This window comes from Talpa europaea (assembly GCF_964194135.1).
Source record: "Talpa europaea genome assembly, chromosome: 10".
In the NCBI taxonomy this organism is placed as follows: domain Eukaryota; kingdom Metazoa; phylum Chordata; class Mammalia; order Eulipotyphla; family Talpidae; genus Talpa; species Talpa europaea.
In genome coordinates this window covers 80,367,127-80,388,635 of record NC_140077.1, presented here as the reverse complement: position 1 = coordinate 80,388,635, position 21,509 = coordinate 80,367,127, and the positions used below count along the sequence as shown (strand labels likewise).

The 21,509-nt window shown below is 32.4% G+C and overlaps 1 protein-coding gene across 3 annotated transcripts in view; it reads right to left on the bottom strand.

Moving 5' to 3' along the window:
• Positions 1-21,509, bottom strand: part of KCNT2 (potassium sodium-activated channel subfamily T member 2) — a gene marked incomplete at both ends in the record, with an annotated part of 316,392 nt that overhangs the window by 54,097 nt on the left and 240,786 nt on the right. For 2 of the 3 annotated variants that reach the window (XM_084246074.1, XM_084246075.1), the window contains 5 exons: positions 5,270-5,442; positions 9,224-9,329; positions 12,232-12,442; positions 13,051-13,280; positions 14,597-14,746. In XM_084246074.1, coding sequence (XP_084102200.1) covers positions 5,270-5,442; positions 9,224-9,329; positions 12,232-12,442; positions 13,051-13,280; positions 14,597-14,746 — 870 coding nt within the window. The remainder of the gene's footprint in view (positions 1-5,269; positions 5,443-9,223; positions 9,330-12,231; positions 12,443-13,050; positions 13,281-14,596; positions 14,747-21,509) is intronic. The other variant, XM_084246076.1, reaches the window with a different exon arrangement.

Below are 21,509 nucleotides of genomic sequence, written 5' to 3'. Positions count from 1 at the left end.
AACACAAAACACTATAAAAGTAGAAGAGGCTCTATTTTTTTTTATTTACATTTTTTTTTTATAGAGGCATGTTTTTTATTTATTTATTTGTTTGTTTGTTTGTTTTGTTTATACATGCACTGGGTACAGTCAGAAGCGCGGGAGGGTGAGAGAATTCACCAGAGCCAGAGCGGGGAGCAGAACAGGCAGAAGGACCGAAGTACACTGCTGAGGGGAGCAGTGGGCGGCAGGAGAGGTCTGCGCGCCATGTGGGAACCCTCCTACGGTGGCTGGGGAGCAGCCGGGGATCGAACCGGCGCCGCAGAGGCTGCAGGCAGCTTCGCAACCCAGCGCTCAACCGCTGCGCCACTGGGGAGGCCCGAAGAGGCTCTATTTTTTATGCCACAAATCCGACACAGAAGAAGAGTGGAACATAAAAAATTAAAACCATAAATACAATAGAGTAAAAAGTACATAGTTTTAAAAATCTCACTGGTACGGTCTATCTTTGAAATTACATTAAGGAAAAGTGGTGAAATGGGTGACAGATTTAACTATAAAACTCATCAAAAAATTTAACATGTAGGAAATAAATATTTAAAAATCTGTTTCTCAATATATGAGTCATAAATCAAGTTTGCTTAACATATGAATGTGTATTTCAAATAAGAGAAACTAAACATGAAAAGACTATAGATATAGGGCAAAATAAATATGCATAGATAAAAACAAAACAAATTAGAGCTAACAAATAATAAAAGAAAAATTCAACAAATGCAACAAGAAATTGTCATTAGTAAATAGAAAAGAAATGAGTACTTCCTAAGAGTCCTAACTGTAACTGTATTAAGAAAGATTACTACTTAGAAGTATAAAACTCTTTCATTATTAAAACTGCCATTATAAACAAGTTTTAATTAACTTGCAATTAACTTGCAATTGCTAGGAAGTAAAAACAGCTCGTAAATTTACATGGATTTTTCAAATTATCCCCCATTGAACAAATGGCTATAATGAACAATTTCTCTATTTCAAATCCAGTAAATGAATGCTGTATATCTTTATGAGAGTAGTATTTTGAGAGCATTTATGGTTCCACTTTTAAGGAATATATATATATTTTCCATATATATGTATACACAATGTTTATATGTACATATATATGTATTTAATTTAAACTATTTGAAATAAATTTTCTATTTGATAAATTGGGTTTTTACACAAGTATACCCATCAGCTGGGATAGTGATAGTGACAGTATCAATTTTTTGATTGGTAGAAGGGAAACTGACATTTTCTGACTTCCTCTTATGACTCAGCTTTTGCTCTAGTGTTTCATATACATTATTAATATACTTTCAAAGTAATCTATTAAGACAAGTGTTCTACTCATTTTATAAATGAGAAAATTGAGGTTTGTAGATATTAAATAGCATGCAACAGTTCTATCACAAGGGTAAGCTTATACCTTAGATCTGCAGGAGTCCAAAATTTGAATATCTTTACTATCACCCAACATTCTATTATTACTTTTGAAATAAGCTGAAGTTTACTTGGCACTCTATTCAAAAGGAAAATTGATTTAATAAAGGGATAGTGTGACAAGATGTGAAAATCAGGAATATATACCTGGATCTTTTGCCTCAACTTTATGTAGCTTTGGGTAGTATAGTTCAAAGTTTTAGATCTCATTTACATTTCCCAGATGAAATGGTATGATCAGATGACCACATGATACTTAAGGTTGACATGGTAATCAAATTTTAAAAATCAGTATAGCACAAAAACAGATGGTTTAGAACATACTGCCAACCAATCGGAACTAAGACTAGCTCTAATGGTCCAGTACTAAGCGTAGGATGTTTTCCAATGTGACTTGCTTTACTTAATTTCCATATGAGATCTAGAAGGCATTCTTGGTGGTGCAAGAGTTAAATCTCAGCACTATGAAGCTATTGGCAGCCACTGCAGCACAAGTTTGATCCCCAGCCAGGGTGCTGACCCACATGGCACAGTAGGCCTCTCCTGTCTCACCCGCTGATCCCATTAGCAGTGTATTTCAGTCAATCTGCTTGTTCTGCTCCCCACTCTATCTCTGGTGAATCCCCTCATCCTCCACCGCCACCACACCTCTGATCTACACCCCAGATCTTGTATGCATAAATAAATAAATCTTTAAAAAAAATAGAAGGCATTCTCTTTGGAACTCTTATTCTGATCTATGATATTGTACATTTAACCTACACTTTAAAACCCCATACTTAAGACTTTTGTTATTGTTTATGTTATATTGTTAACTGTCTTTCAACCAAACTTCTTAAATATCAATATATAGAATAACATTTTCAGCAATTCACATGTGAATTTAAAATAAAACTAATAATTTAGAAGTGCATACAATTATTCAAGTAAAATTCTTAAAATATTTTAAAAATGAAAGCATCATATTTCTTTGTACTATTGTAGAATAGACTGCAAAATATTAGCAGAGCACAGCAGAGCAACAGGTTTTTCATTATTTAAAAAAAAGGATTGCATAAAACATCTTAAAACATTATTTATTAGTGTTTAACTTCTGTGTCTTCATTTTTGACCAAAGTAACAGAGAACAACTAATAAAAATGCTAGATACCACTTTTGGAAAGAGCACAGGAAGCTAACACATTTTACGGTAAGCATTCTGTCCTTACCCACAAAATAAATAAACTCAAACCAAACAAAAATCATCTACCAAATAATAGGATGGTGACAGCTGTAGTCCAAAATGGAAGTCTTTAGAAGAGCAAAGGGGTATTTTAATGTAAAATAATCTAAAATTAAAATATAGCTTTGTTTTTTAAAAAATCAACAAGCATTTTTTTCATATATAAAACCCCATACATTAGGTAAGATTATATAGTTGAAAGAACAATAAACTAAGACTTGCATAGGATGTTCTAATCCTAGAATTGACCTTTAAAAAGGCATTTAATTTCTTTGGGTATGTTTTGTCTTCCGTAAGAAGCAGTAACATAACCAGTTAATACACTTTGTCTTGTTTAAATGTTATCACTGTAACTTGCAAGTTTTGAGATCTTAAGGTGCTTGATACATCTCTCTGAGGATAAATCATCATGATATAAATGGTTACATTTTTAATGGGAATAAAATGGAAAATAAAGGTGAAGTGTCTAGATGTCTGACTTGTAGTAAATGCTTAAGTTATTATAGGAAGTGAAGGTGCAGATAATAAATGCTAATTTTATTAAATGATCTCTATGGCCTCATTGACAAAATTCTCTGATTAAAGCTACAGCTTTATTTATAAAGAAATATTAAGCAATTTGTCTGTTATCAAGGAAACAGTTTTCAGGTTTTTCTATGCTAGATTAGATTCAGGATTTAAGGCAGTAGAAACAACCACTTTATAATTATAATAAACAGATCAATCATTCAGTAATCTGGCATTTTCAGTACTTCTTTATTCAAAACCAAGTAGCAAGGCCTGACTATAATAGCTATTCCAAAATATTCATAAAATACATATGTCAAGGATTCTCTAGGTATTGCTCCCTGGTCATTGAGATAATGATAATAATAATAAATAAAGGGGATTCCTGATTCTGAAATGGGATTACTTAGTAAAACTGGAGCTAGAAACAGAAAAGACTATATCTCTGTTCTGTGCAGCAAACTCCACTCCCAATTTTGGAAAGTCTGATTCTTTTGGGAGGTTTGCATATCAGCACAAGAAATTTTTATCTTGAAATAATGTAAAGCAGGGGAAAGCACAGTTTTAACCCTTTGCTCTACCAAAGGGGTGATATAAGCATAGTTTCACTTCTTTTTTATCCCAAGTCTTTTTATTTTTTTTGAATTCTGGGCATGAGTTGATCCACTTTGATCCAAGTCATACCAGATGGGGTAGCTTTAAGGCAATCAGTGTGTAAATGCTCATAACTAAAAACTTATTTCTAGGGGAGTGAACACAGCATAAGCGAAATGAACAAAGACCTGACACATTTTAATTCACATCATTAACTGAGCATCTCTCTTGCCCCAGCTCCACTAGTCCCTCAGAGATTTCTACCAGAAAAGTTCAAGAATTAAGGATATGGTCAAAGGCCCTGGAGGTCTTGGTATTAAGTGTTGCACTGTTTGCAATTTACAACCATTCTGTCACCGAGATCATGCCACAATACCTCTTTTATTCTCATAGGATTTGTTATAATGTGTTTCTACTTTTCACATTGGATCCAAGTATCTATGGGATCTAAATCTTCACCTTTCCTTATATGCCAAAGTGGTATCAAACAAATAACTGAGTTATTTGACCTGACAATTATTGAACTAAAACCTCTCCAGGTATGCTCATTTTTAGAATTGATTATAATTGTGATAATCATGCTAAAAATACATCAGTGAGTGTCATGATATTGATGATGTTCAGAGGAAGCAATGAAGTTATAATATATTAGAGACTTTTTTTTTTTGAGAACTTTCTTTTGAAAATTTTAAAGGCCTAAAGGCAAGACAATAGATTTTGGTTTTATGTAGTTTATCCTGAAATTTGTTTCACTTTGGAAATAAATAAATAAAGAGTAGTGTTGGAAGGTCCTAAAGTATGGTACTAATCTAAGAACCACCTGCTACTAATTCTGAGTCACAGAGAAGAATATCATAATTTTAGGATACAATGGATTTGACCATAGCATTTAGTGGTTTATATTTGTATTTGCATGAGGATTTGGAAATGCTTAAATAGTCTTATTTCACAAAAGTATATCATTTTAAAATAAATGAACATGATAAAATATTAATTATTCATATCACATTATAGAATGTATGCTTTACTAGAAGAAACACCATAAATTATGAAAATGTTTCATGCTATAACATGTAAAAGTGGACCATTAATATGAACATACTTCTTTGATAATTAATGGTTCTTTAGAGAAACAACAAAATTGTCCAGTTTTGGCAGAGAATTTTCCAAGCCAGTTGATTAATTTAAAGGAAATTACTGTAATTATTTCAGTGGCTTGTTTCCCACTGATTATTGAGTAGATGGCCATTTGCAAAATAGTTTTAAATAAAAAGCTCAGAGTATGCCAGTGATGCTTTAAGTAGTACTTGTGAACTATAACCATATCCCATTTTTGTTTTGTTCCATCCTGCAGAATATATCTCCTGATGAATCATGTGCCATAATGTAACTGATTTAAAGTATTATAAGCAAATTAAAATAAGTTATTTCTGACATAATATTAAAAAATCTTTGTCTTGTTTCTGTATTTTAAAATATACTTACGGGTTATCCAATAGAAGTACTATAGGATTAAGTTCTTTCTTTGGTCTATAATATGCCCTGAGAGGAACAATAAAATTATACAATCCATTTCCAGCTGTTTCAGCTGCAACTATAATTAGTTTATTTTTGAATCCATAGGCTTTTGCGTCCTCATAGTAGTTATGCTGGCAACTCTAGAGAAGAAAAATTATACAAAAATGCCATTTTTATAATCCACTGAAATTTGTGAACACTGTAGGATACATGGAAATGGAAAATTACTCTAACCTAGAGAGTCGTTCATTTTCTACAAATTTGAAAATAGTTACATTTCCTATGCCCAGTTCTCCAGCCCACTTTAGAAAATAATAGTGTACATAGACAAGACAAATGATTTGCATCCATATAGCTTGATGTGAGGGGGGAAAAGTCAGCAATGTATGAGTATACGTGTTCTATTGTAAACTAAAACTTGCTGGTGGATGACAACTGTGTAACTATACTTAAAGATAATCACCATCTATACACAGATCAGACATCACATTATATACCTTAAATATATATAATGTTTTCAATCATACATCAATAAAACTAGAAAAAAAGGATCTATCTCTGAGTTCCATTTTCAGAAATATAGCCATAATATAATAATGTTGGAACATTCCAAGTACTGAAAACCCGAAGAGATATACATCTAAAGGAATTTTCTCCTGTCATTAAAAAACAAAAGCAAAAAAAAAAAAAAAAAAAGCCCAATTGTCTAAAGGCATACCTGAGCTGGAAAATAGGATAGAGATTCTTAAAAGTAAGATACTGATATTATACTTTGGCAAAACTCATTGTTCTTCTGAAGGCATTTTGCTATGGGCAGTGGCTAGAATTTTCTAGATTTAGCTTAATTAAACCAAGATTCATTAAAACTACATTTTTCTGCTTAGAGAATTGCTTTATTGTTCTGCTTTTTCATCTTTATATGTCTCCATGTGGGTTTCTTTTTATTTATTTGGGTTGAGATTAGTTGGTTCTGTAATTCATTACCGATTAGAATTTCTCTGCCTTTATTCTTTAATAAAAAGTTAGAGAACACTGGTGGGATTGAGTCGGCAGAAAAAATGAATAGAATTATGCTCACAAAAACTGCAGATTTTTCTATTTTTAGATTCAAAACATAAGATGAATTATTATGCTTAAAGAAATTAAAGGGAATACATAAAGTATGAAAAAGGAATGAGGGGGTATTTAAAATATCCAAATAATGTTTATATATATATATATATATATATATATATATACACACTCCCTTTGGAACTAAAAAGTAATACAATTGAAAAATAGAAACTCAAAAGATGGTAAAATCTCACATTTGATGCTGCTGAAGGGATCAACGGCACAGTAAGAGTTGAGGAAATTATGTAGAATGCAGGACATATTAGAAAAGAAGAAAAAAGTAGGATGGAAAAACTAAGATACTTGGAAAATAGTGTGAAAGTGTCTAACATAAATTTAATCAGAATACCTGAAAAAGAGATGAGAGAATCAGAAAGATTCAAGTAAATGTTGACTGAGGATTTCTAGAATTAATGAAAAGCCTCAATCCCCAGGTTCTGGTAATCCAGTGACTCCTAATCCAAGTAAATAAAAAGAAATCCAGTGTCATACACATTATAATGCAAGTGCAGAACAACTAAAACAATGAGAAGATCTTAAAAGCAGCCAGAAAGAAAAGAGGTTATCCACAAGGAATATAAATTAAAATGATTGCTGATTTCTCAATAGCAACATGTAAACCAAAAGGCAGCATATAAAATCTTAAAATGCTAAAAAAGAAAGAAAACTGATAGCCTGGAATTTAATACACAGCAGAATTGTATTTCATTAAGTAAAACAAAAGGACATTTCTAGGGAAACTGAAATTTCAATTCCCATAAATAGAATTTCTAAATACTTTAATCTAGGCTATAGGAAAATGAATCCAGAAAGAATGTTTAAGGTAAAAAAAAAAATGGTGAAAAGGGCAAATGATAAATAAGGGCAATCTCTTTATTGGGATTATGATTGGAAAATTATTAAAATAAAACAAATGAAGGAATAAGATCATTTAGAAATAGGTCATAGAAGGAGAAGAGACCAGATGATGTTGGGATTAATAAGAGCTTCCATATTTATGAGATAAAATGAGGGGAAAAAATTTTAGGAGTCTCAGAAGCAACTCAACTAATAAGACACCAAAAAATTAGAAGAGGACAATGAATTTAGTGTTGATGAACTTTGGTCAGGGACCAATCTACTGCTGATATTGATGCAGAATGGCCTGGACAACATAATCCCAACTCCTGCAGAATCCCATCCCTAATCCCAAAGTGGGCACTCATTTACACAGCAGACCACATCCAGTTAGAAGTCACCAGTCAGTCAGTAATAGTCAGAAATGTTGCTTTCTTAATAGGATAAAGAGACAATTCCTAGTCTTTGACTTTAAAAGAACTCTGACTCCATCAATCCTCATCTCTGCAGGCCTAGCCTTTCCAATGTATCAGATCCTTTGCATGGAGGTTAATAATTTCCACTCTTCATTTAGTCTCCAGCTATTTTATTTTAATTTAATTGTATATTAAAAAGTGTCAGCAGAAGTGAATTCAGGTTTTGTGGGGTTGAAAACTTGAATTATTTTAGAAAAATTCACGTAACAAAAATACTATAAATAAAAAATAGAAACTTGGAGTGAGCCAATATAGGCGAAAGGTCCTAAAGCTTAAAACTACTGTTATGAGAAATACACAGTTGGCTAGCAGTATCAAATGCTGCAGAGCAGTAAAATAAAAAGGAACTGAAAAAAAAAAATAAGGCAATGTGAGACGAACTGCCCATTTTAATGGACCCAGATAGGAGCAATGACAGATTCCTAAAACAACTTCAGGAATATTAAGTCAGAAATTTGCTAATGTTTTGTTACTCTTCTTCAAGAGTGATAGCAACAGCCAAGATTTATTATGTTTACCATATGAAAAAAATAACAGTAACTAGAATATTAACAAAAGAGCAGTAGGTGTATTACATTAATGTTCACACATTAAGCTTCTGGCACTAAGCTGAAGCTTTTTTCATGTGCTTGTTTATATAACCCTCACAAGATCCCTATGAGGTTCATATTAAAATCACAACCATTTTACAGATGTAGAAACTGAAATTTAATGGTGATATTACTCAGCCAAATTGCACAGCTTGTAAATGGAGAACTGGTAATTAATTATGGCTAATACTTAATTTAGAGTAGACATTTAGGAAGACAATTTAGGAAGACATTTCTCATTAGAAACATGGCATAATTTAATTTCTAAGGGGTGGCAGTTGGGATTTGAGAATTTTTTTTTATCAGCTTTCTTATTCTGAAGAATAAACGCTTCAAGATCAAGCCCACTGGCCATATTGTGAAAGAATCAAAATTCTTCATTCTTGAAATATTTCTGTGTTGCTTCATTTCCCTAGAATATTCAGATATAAGCCAAGCATTACAGTAAATATTTAGGAGATATTAAGAATCATGTTATTTTAGCTTCCAGTCCAGTCAATAATGAATCTTTGTGACTAACATAGATCAGCTAATTTCATCATGTCAACCAATTCCACATTGAGATTTATGGCAAAAATGTCTGATAAAATTAACAGTGCACATTTGGTCAATGTGATTTTGGGAAACTGTTGTTGAGAGTTCATTGTTGGGAGATTCTGGCATCTCTGTTTTCTTTAAAAAATGTAACTCACTGATTCATTAGAGACTTTAGCGGTGTGAAACATCTGGGTAATCTTTAGCATAGTTAAGAAAGTAAAATTCACCAATTTATGTATAACCTTTACATTTGAAAAGAGTGCTTTTTAAACATTTGAGTCAAAAGACTAAAAAAAACTATTTAAATATATACAATTGCAAAGTGGCTTAATTTCATTTTTGGAAAAATAACAGCAACAAGTGCTTACCTTGTCTAATCTTAAGCAGCAAAATGGCATTTTTTCATGAAGAAGATGACAAAAAGTGGGTGAGCTTCCTATATATGGAGAGTAGGGTGGGTAGCCTTTAGCATATCTGTAAAATTGAAATTGTAAAATGTCTTGAATAAGGCATGCAAAGTTGGACAATTAAATTATAGTCATGTACTTATATTTTGAAAAAGCTAGAGGCTGTAACATTTTGAAAAGGAGAGTTTAGAACGGGGTAAGGAAACAAGAGTCCAAGGACCAAATCTGAACCATCTGTGAACTGAGAGTGATTTTTTTTTTATTTTTTTTAATAATAAATTTTATTTTTATATTCCCCATACAATTGCAACCCCCTTATATTTTGACCCCAATCCCTCCCCTCCCGCCCCCTAACCCTCATAGAGTGTCTCTGGTTCATAGTTTTTTGTTGATTTTGATTTTCATTTCTTATAGTTATTTATTTTCCTGGTCCCTTATTTAAGTTTTCTAGATTCCTGCTATGAGTGAGACCATCCGGTATTTTTCTTTTTCTTTCTGGCTTATTTCACTGAGCATGATCCCTTCCAGCGCCATCCATGTTGCTGCAAATTGCATGTGTTTATCTTTTTTGAATGCTGAGTAATATTCCATGGTGTATATGTACCACATCTTCTTGATCCAGTCATCTATTTTTGGGCATTTGGGCTGTTTCCAAAGCTTAGCTATTGTAAACAGTGCTGCTATAAACACAGGGGTGCAGGTGCTCTTTGGAATGGATGTTTCTGTGTCCTTTGGGTAAATACCTAGGAGTGGAATTGCTGGATCATATGGAAGCTCTATGTTTAGTAGGTCCAGAAATCTCCACACAGCTGAGAGTGATTTTTATAGTTTTAAATGGTTGTAAAAAATTCAAAAAAAATTTCAAGTCATTTTAAAATTATATGAAATCAAATTTCCATACCCATAAACAAGTTTTCTTTAGAACACAGGTATGTGCATTCATTTTCTATCTTGTCTATGGATGCTTTAATATTTCAAAACTAGAGCTGAACAGATGTAGCAAAGAACATGCAGTCCATAAAGTCTAGAATATTTATGAACTGCTTTTTTTCCAAAAATGATTTGCCAAGTCTTAATCTAAAAAATTTAGAGGGATTTAAAATAATAACAATAAATATATTTAATGATAAAAAATAAAATAAGTTTTCACAAAATATATTAAAGCAAAGGACATTATGATTCATTATCAATGGATATATTAGCCTTGGATACATAAGAAAAAAGGAGTAAATGAATTACGTTTGATTGATGACTTTATAAAAATAGTCATATATTTTATTGGTGTGAATTTTCAAAGTGAAATTATCAAAAATTAGCAACATAAATGACAATAAGTAAAAGAAAATCTAACACAGGTAAAATTCCTTTACCTGTATGAAAGCTTTCTTTTTAAAATAAAAGTTAACTTTACATTTCAAACCTATTCAAGACTATTTTCCATAAAACATAAACTGAGAAGGTTAAATGAGGCATATTTAGAAATTTAGAAGTGGACTTTATTATTTCAAAATGTTTTTCATTTTTGGAAATAAAAATTCAACCTCTGAATCTTTTAAAAGTGCATGTAGCAAGAATTTCAGTTACATTCTAAATCACCATTTTTAGAAATGTTTCTAAATATATTTGTTCCCATTATATATTTCATAAATATATTTGCATACAGTTGATTTTTTAGAGAATTGTGTTCTGTGGCTGCACCAAAGTTCTTGTAGAAATTCTTTTTTTAAGTGTGAAGGAATAAAAGAAGGGTCTTTGCAAATTTTAATTAAATTTCAGTTAATGTTGAAATTGTCATTAATTGAACATCAATTATATGAAAGAGTTTGGGAGAAGTATTTGAATGTTGTCACTATCACTGGTTAATGCACATAATAGTAATTAATATTCATTTAAAGCTTACTCTGTTCAAAGCATTATCCTTCGTATACTTTTTTCAACTCAATTAATTTTCATAGGAACACTACCAGGTGTAATTATACTCACTTTACAGACAGAGAAATTGTGGACCAGATTGTTTAATCAAAGTTATTTGCACACACCAGTATAGGTTGGAAATGTCATTGGAAGCAAATTCTTTCAGACTCCATAGTCAACACTATTCACCACTGTGCTTCCCTCAAGAAATGATGGTATAACATGTAGATAAGTCAACAAACTCTACTGAAGGCTAAAATGTAATAAATAGCATATATATATATTGGTACTACATGTGATGAAAGCTTAGGAAAAAAAAACAAGTACATCACTTCTTCATTAATTCAAAATATTATTGACACAGTATATAAAAAAAGACTACTCAGGACCTCCCCAGTGGCGCAGCGGTTGAGCGCTGGACTGCGAAGCTGCCGGCAGCCTCTGCAGCGCGGTTCGATCCCCGACTGCTGGGTGAGAGTACCACATGGCGTGCAGACCTCTCCTGCCGCCCACTGCTCCCCTCAGCAGTGTACTTTGGTCCTTCTGCCTGTTCTGCTCCCTGCTCTGGCTCTGGTGAATTCTCACACCCTCCCGCGCTTCTGACTGTACCCAGTGCTTGTATAAATAAATAAATAAATAAATAAATAAATAAAAAATCTTATAAAAAAAAAAGGACTACTCAACGTTGAGATAAGCAGAAGAAACAATGGAGAAAGTTGTATTATGTTATTGAGTAATTAAACTTCAATATGAAGGTAGAAGAAAATAAAGATAGAAGGTACAATACGATCTAACAAAAACATGATAATGTAATTTATATTGTGGAAATACTGACTTATGTTTCAATTTAGAGAAAAAAGAAAGTATCAATATATACTGATGTCAGGAATGTGTTTGCTTAGAATGCTATATACTCAAGAAAGATACTGGCTACTAGGAAGGGCGTTTTGGAAGAAGTATATATATGATTGTAGAATGCCTAGAAGGTTAGGACATTGTTTCTCCATGGCAAGCAAAAATTCCATTAAATCTACACTGAGAGTATATAAACATACTCTAAGTTAGAGGAAATGTCCTCATCTGGTGTAGTTTCATCTTCTGATTGATCACTTAGAAGATCACATGTTTGAATTGATGACACATCTGCAACCTCTAAAACAGGAGCAATGCTAGGTCTTCTGACTTCTTTGCTCCCCTCTGCAGGAAGAGATAGGGTAGGGCCACTTGATCTACAGCTTGTGTCTTGCAAGTCTATAGCCACAGTACCTAAAACAATGAAACATGAATATCCATTAAGGCATTTGCCATTTATATAGTATATCAATCACTTACTGATCAAAGTGAAATGAAATAAAATCAGTACAAGCAGAAATATATTACTGTTTATCCTTTAATCCCAAAGCTTATTTCCTTTTCATGTGGGTGAGAAAAGCATGTCAACAAGACTAGAAGCAGAGAAAAGGTAAGAATTGTAGTGGATCCTGTAGTTGAGGGAATGATGAAGGAAGTGTAGACTATTGCAACACAAAGAGTGGACATCCAGAGAGATGAATCAGATTTAATAGAATTTAGTAACTGAATTGTGACAAATTAGAGGATTATCATATCTGTTTTTTAGCCAAAATTAGTAAGAAATATAAAAGCATCATGTGCTTATGTTCTGATCAGAAATATAAAATCGTTGGTAGTGTTTAATTATTGAAACATCTTACAGACTTACAAACTTAGAATTTTTTTCTTTATAATTAATTATACCAAGTTTGCAATATATACAAATACGTGTTAAGTTTGATTTTAGAATTTTAATAAAAATTCAAATACATTTACTATCTTTTAGAAAGAAACTCATTGTATTTTCCTTTCCTTATACTTACCCATGCTGGCAATTATACTATGTACAGGTAATCTAGATGGTCCATGATAAAATGAGCTTGATGCATTGCTTTGTTTCTGTTGGTCTTGGTTTTTAAATGCTGAATTCTCTTCTTTGGTAATATTAATATAAAAACATATATCAGTAGCATTCATAATATATCGAGGACCTGGATTCATCAATATGTTTTTATTATCTTCCCTTCTAACACCAATCAAGCAGACACCAAACCTTAATTTAAAAAAGAAAATAAAGGAGCTTAAGAATTAAAATTCAGCAAAGGTCCTAGTTGTTTATTTTAGGTTTGCATATGTAAAAATTAATAAACTATGATAAGGCAGAGAAAATTAAAGTCCCACATCAGAGTACTTTAAAGCTTGAAAACATATATAAAAATTCAAGGGACTTGCTTTTACAGGAAAAGAAATACATATTTGGCAAGTTGTAAAATAAATTTAGTTGATTATGATATATACTTTTAATGCAGAATAGAATATAAAAATAGAAAGTATATGAATGCATATTATTTAGTAAGGGTAATAATTTTCTGTAAATTTTGCCTGTATGTACTGAGTCTCACCATGACATGTATCATACTTTGGTCAAAAATGTAAACAGTATTTCTTACTTTAGCCAAAAAGTTTGAAAACCATTTGCTGAGTGTAGTAGAAGAAACTTCCCAAAGTAACATAAGAATCAGGATCCCTAAATTTTTTGTTGCTCTGTTTCTACTATATTTGGTTTACTCTGAATTTTGGATAAAAGTTTTTAAAATAGACTTGAATAAGTGTGCAACTTAGTAACAATCTTTGGATAAAACAGATGTTGAAAATTTCTTATATACTTTCATAGGGTATGCCCCAAACACAAATTATCCTGTAATGTTTTATTTAATATGTCTTATAAAGGTTATAAGTAATTCAACTTTACAAAAATTTTAAAGAGAAAATTCATATGTATAAATAGAATCACACTGAGAATTGAAGTGGAATACCTTGTGGAATACACTAAGTATATACAAATCCCCAAAATATGTTATATTAATATGTTTATCATACTGATGATGTTATTTTCATGACAAGAGTTTACTTTTACTTCTTAAGTAAACAATTTATCTTAAAAGAACAGGGAAATGAATGTTTATTTATTTTTTAACTTCTGTCTCTGGTCAAACTAAGTTTTAATGAAAGTCTAGTTTTATAAATGTTACTGTAACTTTGTTAAAGTTTTAATCAACACTTTAAAATTTAGATGTGTATTGATGATTCATTGCCATACAATTGTGAATTTTGGATTAAAATGTTTTAAGACAATTTGAAAGTTACGAAAGTAAATGTTCCTAATAAATTATACTTTACACCTGACAATATTAACTTGTGGAGACCACAAAAAAAGGCCAGAGTTATAATGTTTATAAACATGTCAAAAAAAAAAACAAACCCAGAATACTTGTAACTCATGAGTACCAATATGGGCTGTATTTTAGAAAGCTGTTTAAAAGATATAATTGGTTTATATTCTGTAATACTTGGGAAGCAGAAACATACTTTTTATGTGCATGGAAAGAGGCATATGTAAAACTCTTTCCTTCATATTCAGCAAAAAATGTACTCTCTTCCAAAACAATGTGGTATACTTCATTCCCAGAGCATCTACCATACATCTTCTGCCATTGTTCTGGTGATTGCTGGCCTTCTCTGCAACAAAAGCACACACACATACACACATACAAAGAGAAAAACTCAGTGAAGGTGGTTAAAAAAGCAGATGTCATACATAGTCTGGATTTTCCCAACTGTAAGAATTGGAGAGCACAATTCAAAGACTTATCTGTATGGTGCCCTAAATGATGGCATTATTTACAAATATTTTTAGAGATACTACAAAATCTTAAAAATACAGCATATAGTTTGAGAAGGGGGAGAGACTTAGTGGAAATTTTTCACCATTCAGCTAATGAAAGCATTTACACTGATCATGAACCAAAGACATGAGTATTTGACTCCTAATCTCTTTTTATGTATATCCTGTCATGAATACCATATATATGGGGTGTGTGTATATGTGTGTGTGTGTGCATAAACTTGTTTTATCATGTCAATAATATGATCCACTGCATCTCATTCATGATACTTGCTTGACCTCTGTAGGTTATTTTTTTTGTAATTATCATTATAAATGTATACATATCAGCTTATCAATGTGATTTCATAAAAAATGTGTTCTTATTTCTACCATATTATAGCAATGACTTTTTTCAAATTATGTAGCAGTTAAGAAAAAGTTACTTGGTGATGAAAAATAGGGGCTCCCCAAAGAGACTGCCAGGAGCACTTTTTCAAAAGAAGATCAATTCATTACATTAAGTGCAACTTCTTTTGTGCTAGTCTGCTCAGTAGTCTTGCATATATAAAAAAAAATCAAATAATGAGAAGTTTTTTCATAAATATACACTAGCTCTTTCCCCCTATTGTGCACAATAAATTCTGTTTACTTTTGCTGAATAAGGCTTTCAAACTGTAAGTGCAAGAAATGTACATTTTAGAAGGAAAGTGATAATATTCTATCAATCTCTACAGATACTTAATAGATGAAAACAAATGACAAAACATATATAACACACCTGTGGTTTATAAAGCTGTTTTAAACTCTCAGTTTTGTCTAAAGGATCAAGAGGAAGATAACATATTAATCAACATTTTCAAAGTACCAATGCATTGTTTTAGAAAACACGTACTTTTCCAGGTATATTACATTTGTACTTCAATCCTTAAATAGAGTAAAAAGTCTGAGATTGGAGTCTGATTGCATGATCTAAATCCCAAGTTTGCAAGATGGCTGAGTTATTTACTTCTAAGAGATTCTTTCCTGCTTCTGTGAAAAATAGTACTAGCATCATTAGGTTGAATAAAATGAGGTGTCACAAATAAATTACTAAGTGGATGTTGGCATTACTTAGTAACCACTCAGTGAATGTTAGCTTCTTTTATTACTTTGCTGTTCTATTTCCTCATGGTTAAATTTTGGAGACAATTTCAAAATACCTTAAACAATGATCGTTAAACAATGATACTTTCTTAAAACATTATCCTTTTTGTCATAAGGTCAATGTATCTTTGGAAATAGAAAAATAAAATGAAATACTTTGGATTCGTGATTGCATATGGCTACATCTAACTATTGCTTCCTAAGAATGATCATTCCCAGTGGAGAAAATGTTCCCTTTGGCAAACAAAAATAAAATTATCTTTGTTATGTACCTCACTGCTACTTGGCAAGATGGTAACTGGCAAAGCTAGAATCCATTTTCAGGGTGGGAATATAAAACAAGGTGCCAGTAATTTGGATTTGTTTGCCATCCAAAAAATCAGGATTTGTTTGCCATCCAAAAAGCAGTATGAGGTCACTAATTGTCACACAAGGGTACTAAAAGTTACTCAACAGAATGATTAATCTAATTCCAAGGGATGAAGTGGGAATACACTGTGGTATGGGAACAAAAAAGGAGGGGGTCAGACAAGGACAGTTCGAATGAATTTCCTTCAATCATTTGCTTGTTCTCATACTATGTTGTATTATATTGGCAACTTTTACCTAAAGGGACATATATTCTTTATGATTTCTTCAAAAATCTGTAATAGGTAACTAAGAATCTCTAAGTTCACCAAACTGTAAATATATACATTTTTCTCAGTTCATGTTAGTTGATAGAGAAATGTTTGAAATGAGTATTTCTAGTTAATACGATGAATGTGAAGTCCCCACTCACTTCTGACATGAAATAATTAATGAGTACCTTCAATACACCAGGAAAAGCTGTAGATTCAAAAGTTATGGCCATTAACAAAAAGGACAAAAATGTTTTATTTCTTGAAGCTTTTAGTGGAGGCTTAAAGTAGAAATAAAATAAATAATCACATTATGTTATATGTTAGGAGTGACAAGTAGTGAAGAGAAAAATATGCAGACAGGAAAATAATGTTTAGGGGTGGCTGAGGAAGTCCTCACTGAGATGATAAGATTTTCATTTAAGTGAGCATCTTGAAGAGACTAAGTGGGGTAATCATATGGGTAAATGGAGAAGACCATTCCAGGTAGAAGTAGCAAGTAATTTCCCAAGGCAGGGAATGTCCAGTATGGCCAAGGAAAGGAAAGGAAACTAGTTCACTTGGAGTTGAGAAAGGAGGGGAAAAATGAAGCCAGAGAGGGAGTCTTGTATGTACGTATTTGTAAAATTTACCAAGTCTCTGACCTTTACTGCAGAAGATTTGGCAGCATTGGAGGATTTCAAAGATGGGTACAAACTATTCTGATGTATTTTACAAAAATTTCTTGGGTCATTGTACTGATAATAGATTGAAGAAGGGGCACTGTCCAGTGAGGATGTTACTTTAATTACTGAACTAGATGATGATGGTTTCAACTGGGTTAGATTCTTGTTATGTTCTGAAGCTTGATCTGCAGGGAATTGCTAATTAAAGAGAAAATATATATATATACTACTATGTCAACTAAAAATATGGAAATATAAATACAGAAAAACATAAATAAAATATCCGTACAGATAACATTGAAAATTAAGTCCTAGTGCTTATGAAATATCGTGGAGAAAACTCAAATATAAAATGTTAAAGAAGTGGTTTTAGATTTGTCATTATAGTGAGGTAAGTCCTTAGGAAGAAGAGAAATCAGAGATAGTATACATGGCCTTACAAATATTTGGGATGTCTATTTTTAAAATCTGAAATTCTGGGTACATGGATTGTTATGATTGCATTCTTATAACTTCTGAATATCTAAATTATTTCCCATAAATAAAAAGTAAAGTGCTTTGCAAAAGAAACAAAAAAACAGGATTGGCAATGAGAGTTTAAGCTTTTGTTTTTCACTGCTACCTTTCAGGGTAGCATTTTAAACCCCATCCACTATTGGAGAACCTCTGTGCTTACCATAATTTGGTACTAATATTTTTCTTAGGAAAGAAGTAATCATTGCTCCTTCTTCCCAGGACAAATGTATCAAATATAATTTTCCCCAAATAGCTACCTAGTTATTCAACTTATTGAATAATCCATCTTTTTGCTCACAGCTCTAAAATGACTTCTTCATCAAACACTAAATTCCTAATTATGTTTGTATTTTGACTTTCTAGCTTGTTAATTTGATTGTCTCAATCCATTCACTAAAACCACACTAGTTCAATTATTGTAGCTATAAAATGTTTTCTTAAAGTTAAGGGCAAGCTCCTTTATTATTGATCTCCTTCAAAATTTTTCATGCTATTTCAGTTATTTTATTTTGCCATATGAACTTTAAGCTTGTCTACTCAAAAAGAATGCTGGGAGCAGGTTACTGGAATGGCCTTAAATTAATAATTTTGGGTAAAATTGACATATTTATAATATTGATATATTGAACTTTTATTTCTATGTCTATTTTGGCCTCTTATTCATTGCCAATTATTGCAGAATGTAAGCACGAACTATTGTGAGCCCCATTGTCTATTTTGTTCTCTATGGGATCTTATGAACTATTGATAGAACATTTTCTTTTTTTTTTTTTTTAAACAGAGGCATGCTTTATTTATTTGTTTGTTTGTTTGTTTGTTTATACATGCACTGGGTAGAGTCAGAAGCGCGGGAGGGTGAGAGAATCCACCAGAGCCAGAGCGGGGAGCAGAGCAGGCAGAAGGACCGAAGTACACTGCTGAGGGGAGCAGCGGGCGGCAGGAGAGGTCTGCGCGCCGTGCGGGACCCTCCTCCGGTGGCCGGGGAGCAGCCGGGGATCGAACCGGTGCGGCAGAGGCCGGAGGCAGCTTCGCAACCCAGCACTCAACCGCTGTGCCACCGGGGAAGCCCGCTAGAACATTTTCTAGGACAGAATAAACATTCATAAATATTTCTCTTTTTTTTAAAGATTTATTTGTTCATACAATAACCGGGGTACAGGTCAGATGTGCTGGAGGGTGAGAGGATTCACCAGAGACAGAGCAGAGAACAGAATAGGCAGACTGAGTGAAATACACTGCTGAGGGGAGCAGCAGGCGAGACAGGGGAGATCTGTCCTGCCATGTGGGTATCTCTGCGGCCGGCGCGGATGGAACCTGCACTGCAGAGGGTGCGGACAGCTTCGCAGCGCTGCGCTCAACTGCCTGCGCCATCAGGGAGGCCCCACATTCATAAATATTTCTTTAATGATAGAATTGAATCCTCCTGGTAATGTAGGTGATACATGCTTTTATTATACCCATTGTACAGAAAAACTGAAAATTAATAATTTCAAGTGTCTAGCTGTATGAGCAGATCAAAAAATTGAACCCACACAGTCTGGCTACAAATGCTGCCTTTAATTAGAAGCTTCAGTTCTGAGTAACTCTTATATTCAGTGTGAGGTTTCTTTTCTTCTGGCTAGCAGGGATTTAAGAGAAGCTTTAAAAAAAATTAATAAGCTGTTCTAGTCAAAACATTATTGTACTGGCATTAAAACAGTTCAAGTAAACAAAATATCCCAGAAATAAGTCATATATATGAGGTCATAAACAAGGGAGTCAAGAATACACAATGGGGAAAAGATAATCTCTTTAATAAATTGTATTGTGAAAACTGAACAATCCTATATAAAAGAATGAAACTGTATTTCTACATTGACCATTCACAAAAATCAACTCAAAATGAACTAAAGACTTAAACAAAGGATCTGAAACCATGAAGCTACCAGAAGAAAACATAGGTGGTGAGCATCTTGATATTATTGGTCTTGGTGAGGTTATTTTGGATCTATACCAAGATCAATGGCAATAAATGCAAAAATAAACAAATAGGGCTACATCAAACTAGAAAGTTACTGCACAACAAAGGATACCACCACCAAGATGAGAAGGCAACCTACTGAATGGGAAAAAATACTTGCAAATCATATCTGAGAAAGGATTACTGTCCATAATATGTAAAGAATGCATAAGACTAAATAACAAAAGATACAAACAAATATTAAAAAGTGGGCAGAGGAACTGAATAGACATTTCTCCACAGAAGACATACAAATGGCCAATAAGCATATGTGAAAGTGCTCAGTATTAGTAATCATCAGGAAAATAGCAATCAAAACCTTAAAAGAGTTATCTCATAGCTGTTAGAATGGCTACTACCAAAAAGACAAGAAATAACAAGTACAGGTGAAGATGTGGATAAAAGTGAGCTCTGCACTATTGGTGAAAATGTAAATTGGTTGATATCACTGTGGAAAACAATACAGAGGTTCCTTAAAAAGTTAAAATAGACCTACCATATAATTCAGCAATTCCACCTCTGGGTATTTATCCGAAGGAAATAAAAAACAGTAATGGTGACTACAGTTAATAATAACATGCTATGCATTTGATAGTTGATAAAAGAGTAAATCTTAAAAGTAGGAATTATAAACATATAGGTAATGATGAATGTTAAGTAGACTGTGTTAATCATTTCTCAGTATATTCAAATACCTAATCATTATGCTGTATATCTGAAACTAATGCAATATGCTACGTCTATTACATCTTAACAAAATAAAATAATAGAGGTCATTTTATGGCCTGCAAAATCTACAGACCTGTAAAAACAATGTTATTTGTCTTCAACTTACCATTCTAATTTTCTTTGTCTTATCTTTATATATTCAGACAGATTTAATCTAGTATTACATTTGGATTAGAGGAGCTAATTACATAAATAAAAATAAAATTCCAAATTCTAATATAAGAGAATTCTTTAATTGTCACCTAAGTGACTCTTAAACTTGTCATGTATCCCCTTCTCCATCACTAATTCTTACTCTTAAAAGAGTCATAAACCTACTTTTAAAAAGCTGCCCTTTTATCATGATTTCCTCTGCTATGCCTGAGTTTCAAATTTTATCTATCATTTTGCCTGTTTACTCAGATGTGTGCCAGTCATGAGTATTCTATAATTTCTTCTGAATAAGATTCTCTCTTATATCTAAGACTTTTCATTATGCTATTCCGTCGACCTCCTATGCCCTACTCAATTTTTGGCCTGCAACTTAGTCATTACTTCCCAGCTTTGTAATAGTGTACTTCTTTTACATAATACTGTAACACTGAATTGTTTTAATTCATTACTGTTGTGCTTGCTTGTGAAATAACTTCCATGAGGAAAGGGATGATATCTTGTTTACCACTGTATCTCTGAGACCTGACATAGTTCTGACACAGAGAAAGTGCTTAATAAATGTTTTGTTAAGTGAACAAAGAATAATATAACAATGTTCTTCATGCTTGGTTACTAAATGTTCAACTTTTCTAATTATATAATTCCATATCTCCTTCACCAGAATAATTTTTTAGGCCTAACAAATTATTTTTCCTATGATGAATTTACCAAAACAACTTAATGAAGATTAAAGATGTGTTTAAGCTAATCAAATGAACACTTAGGGGGGAAAATGTAGCTTGTGCATTTA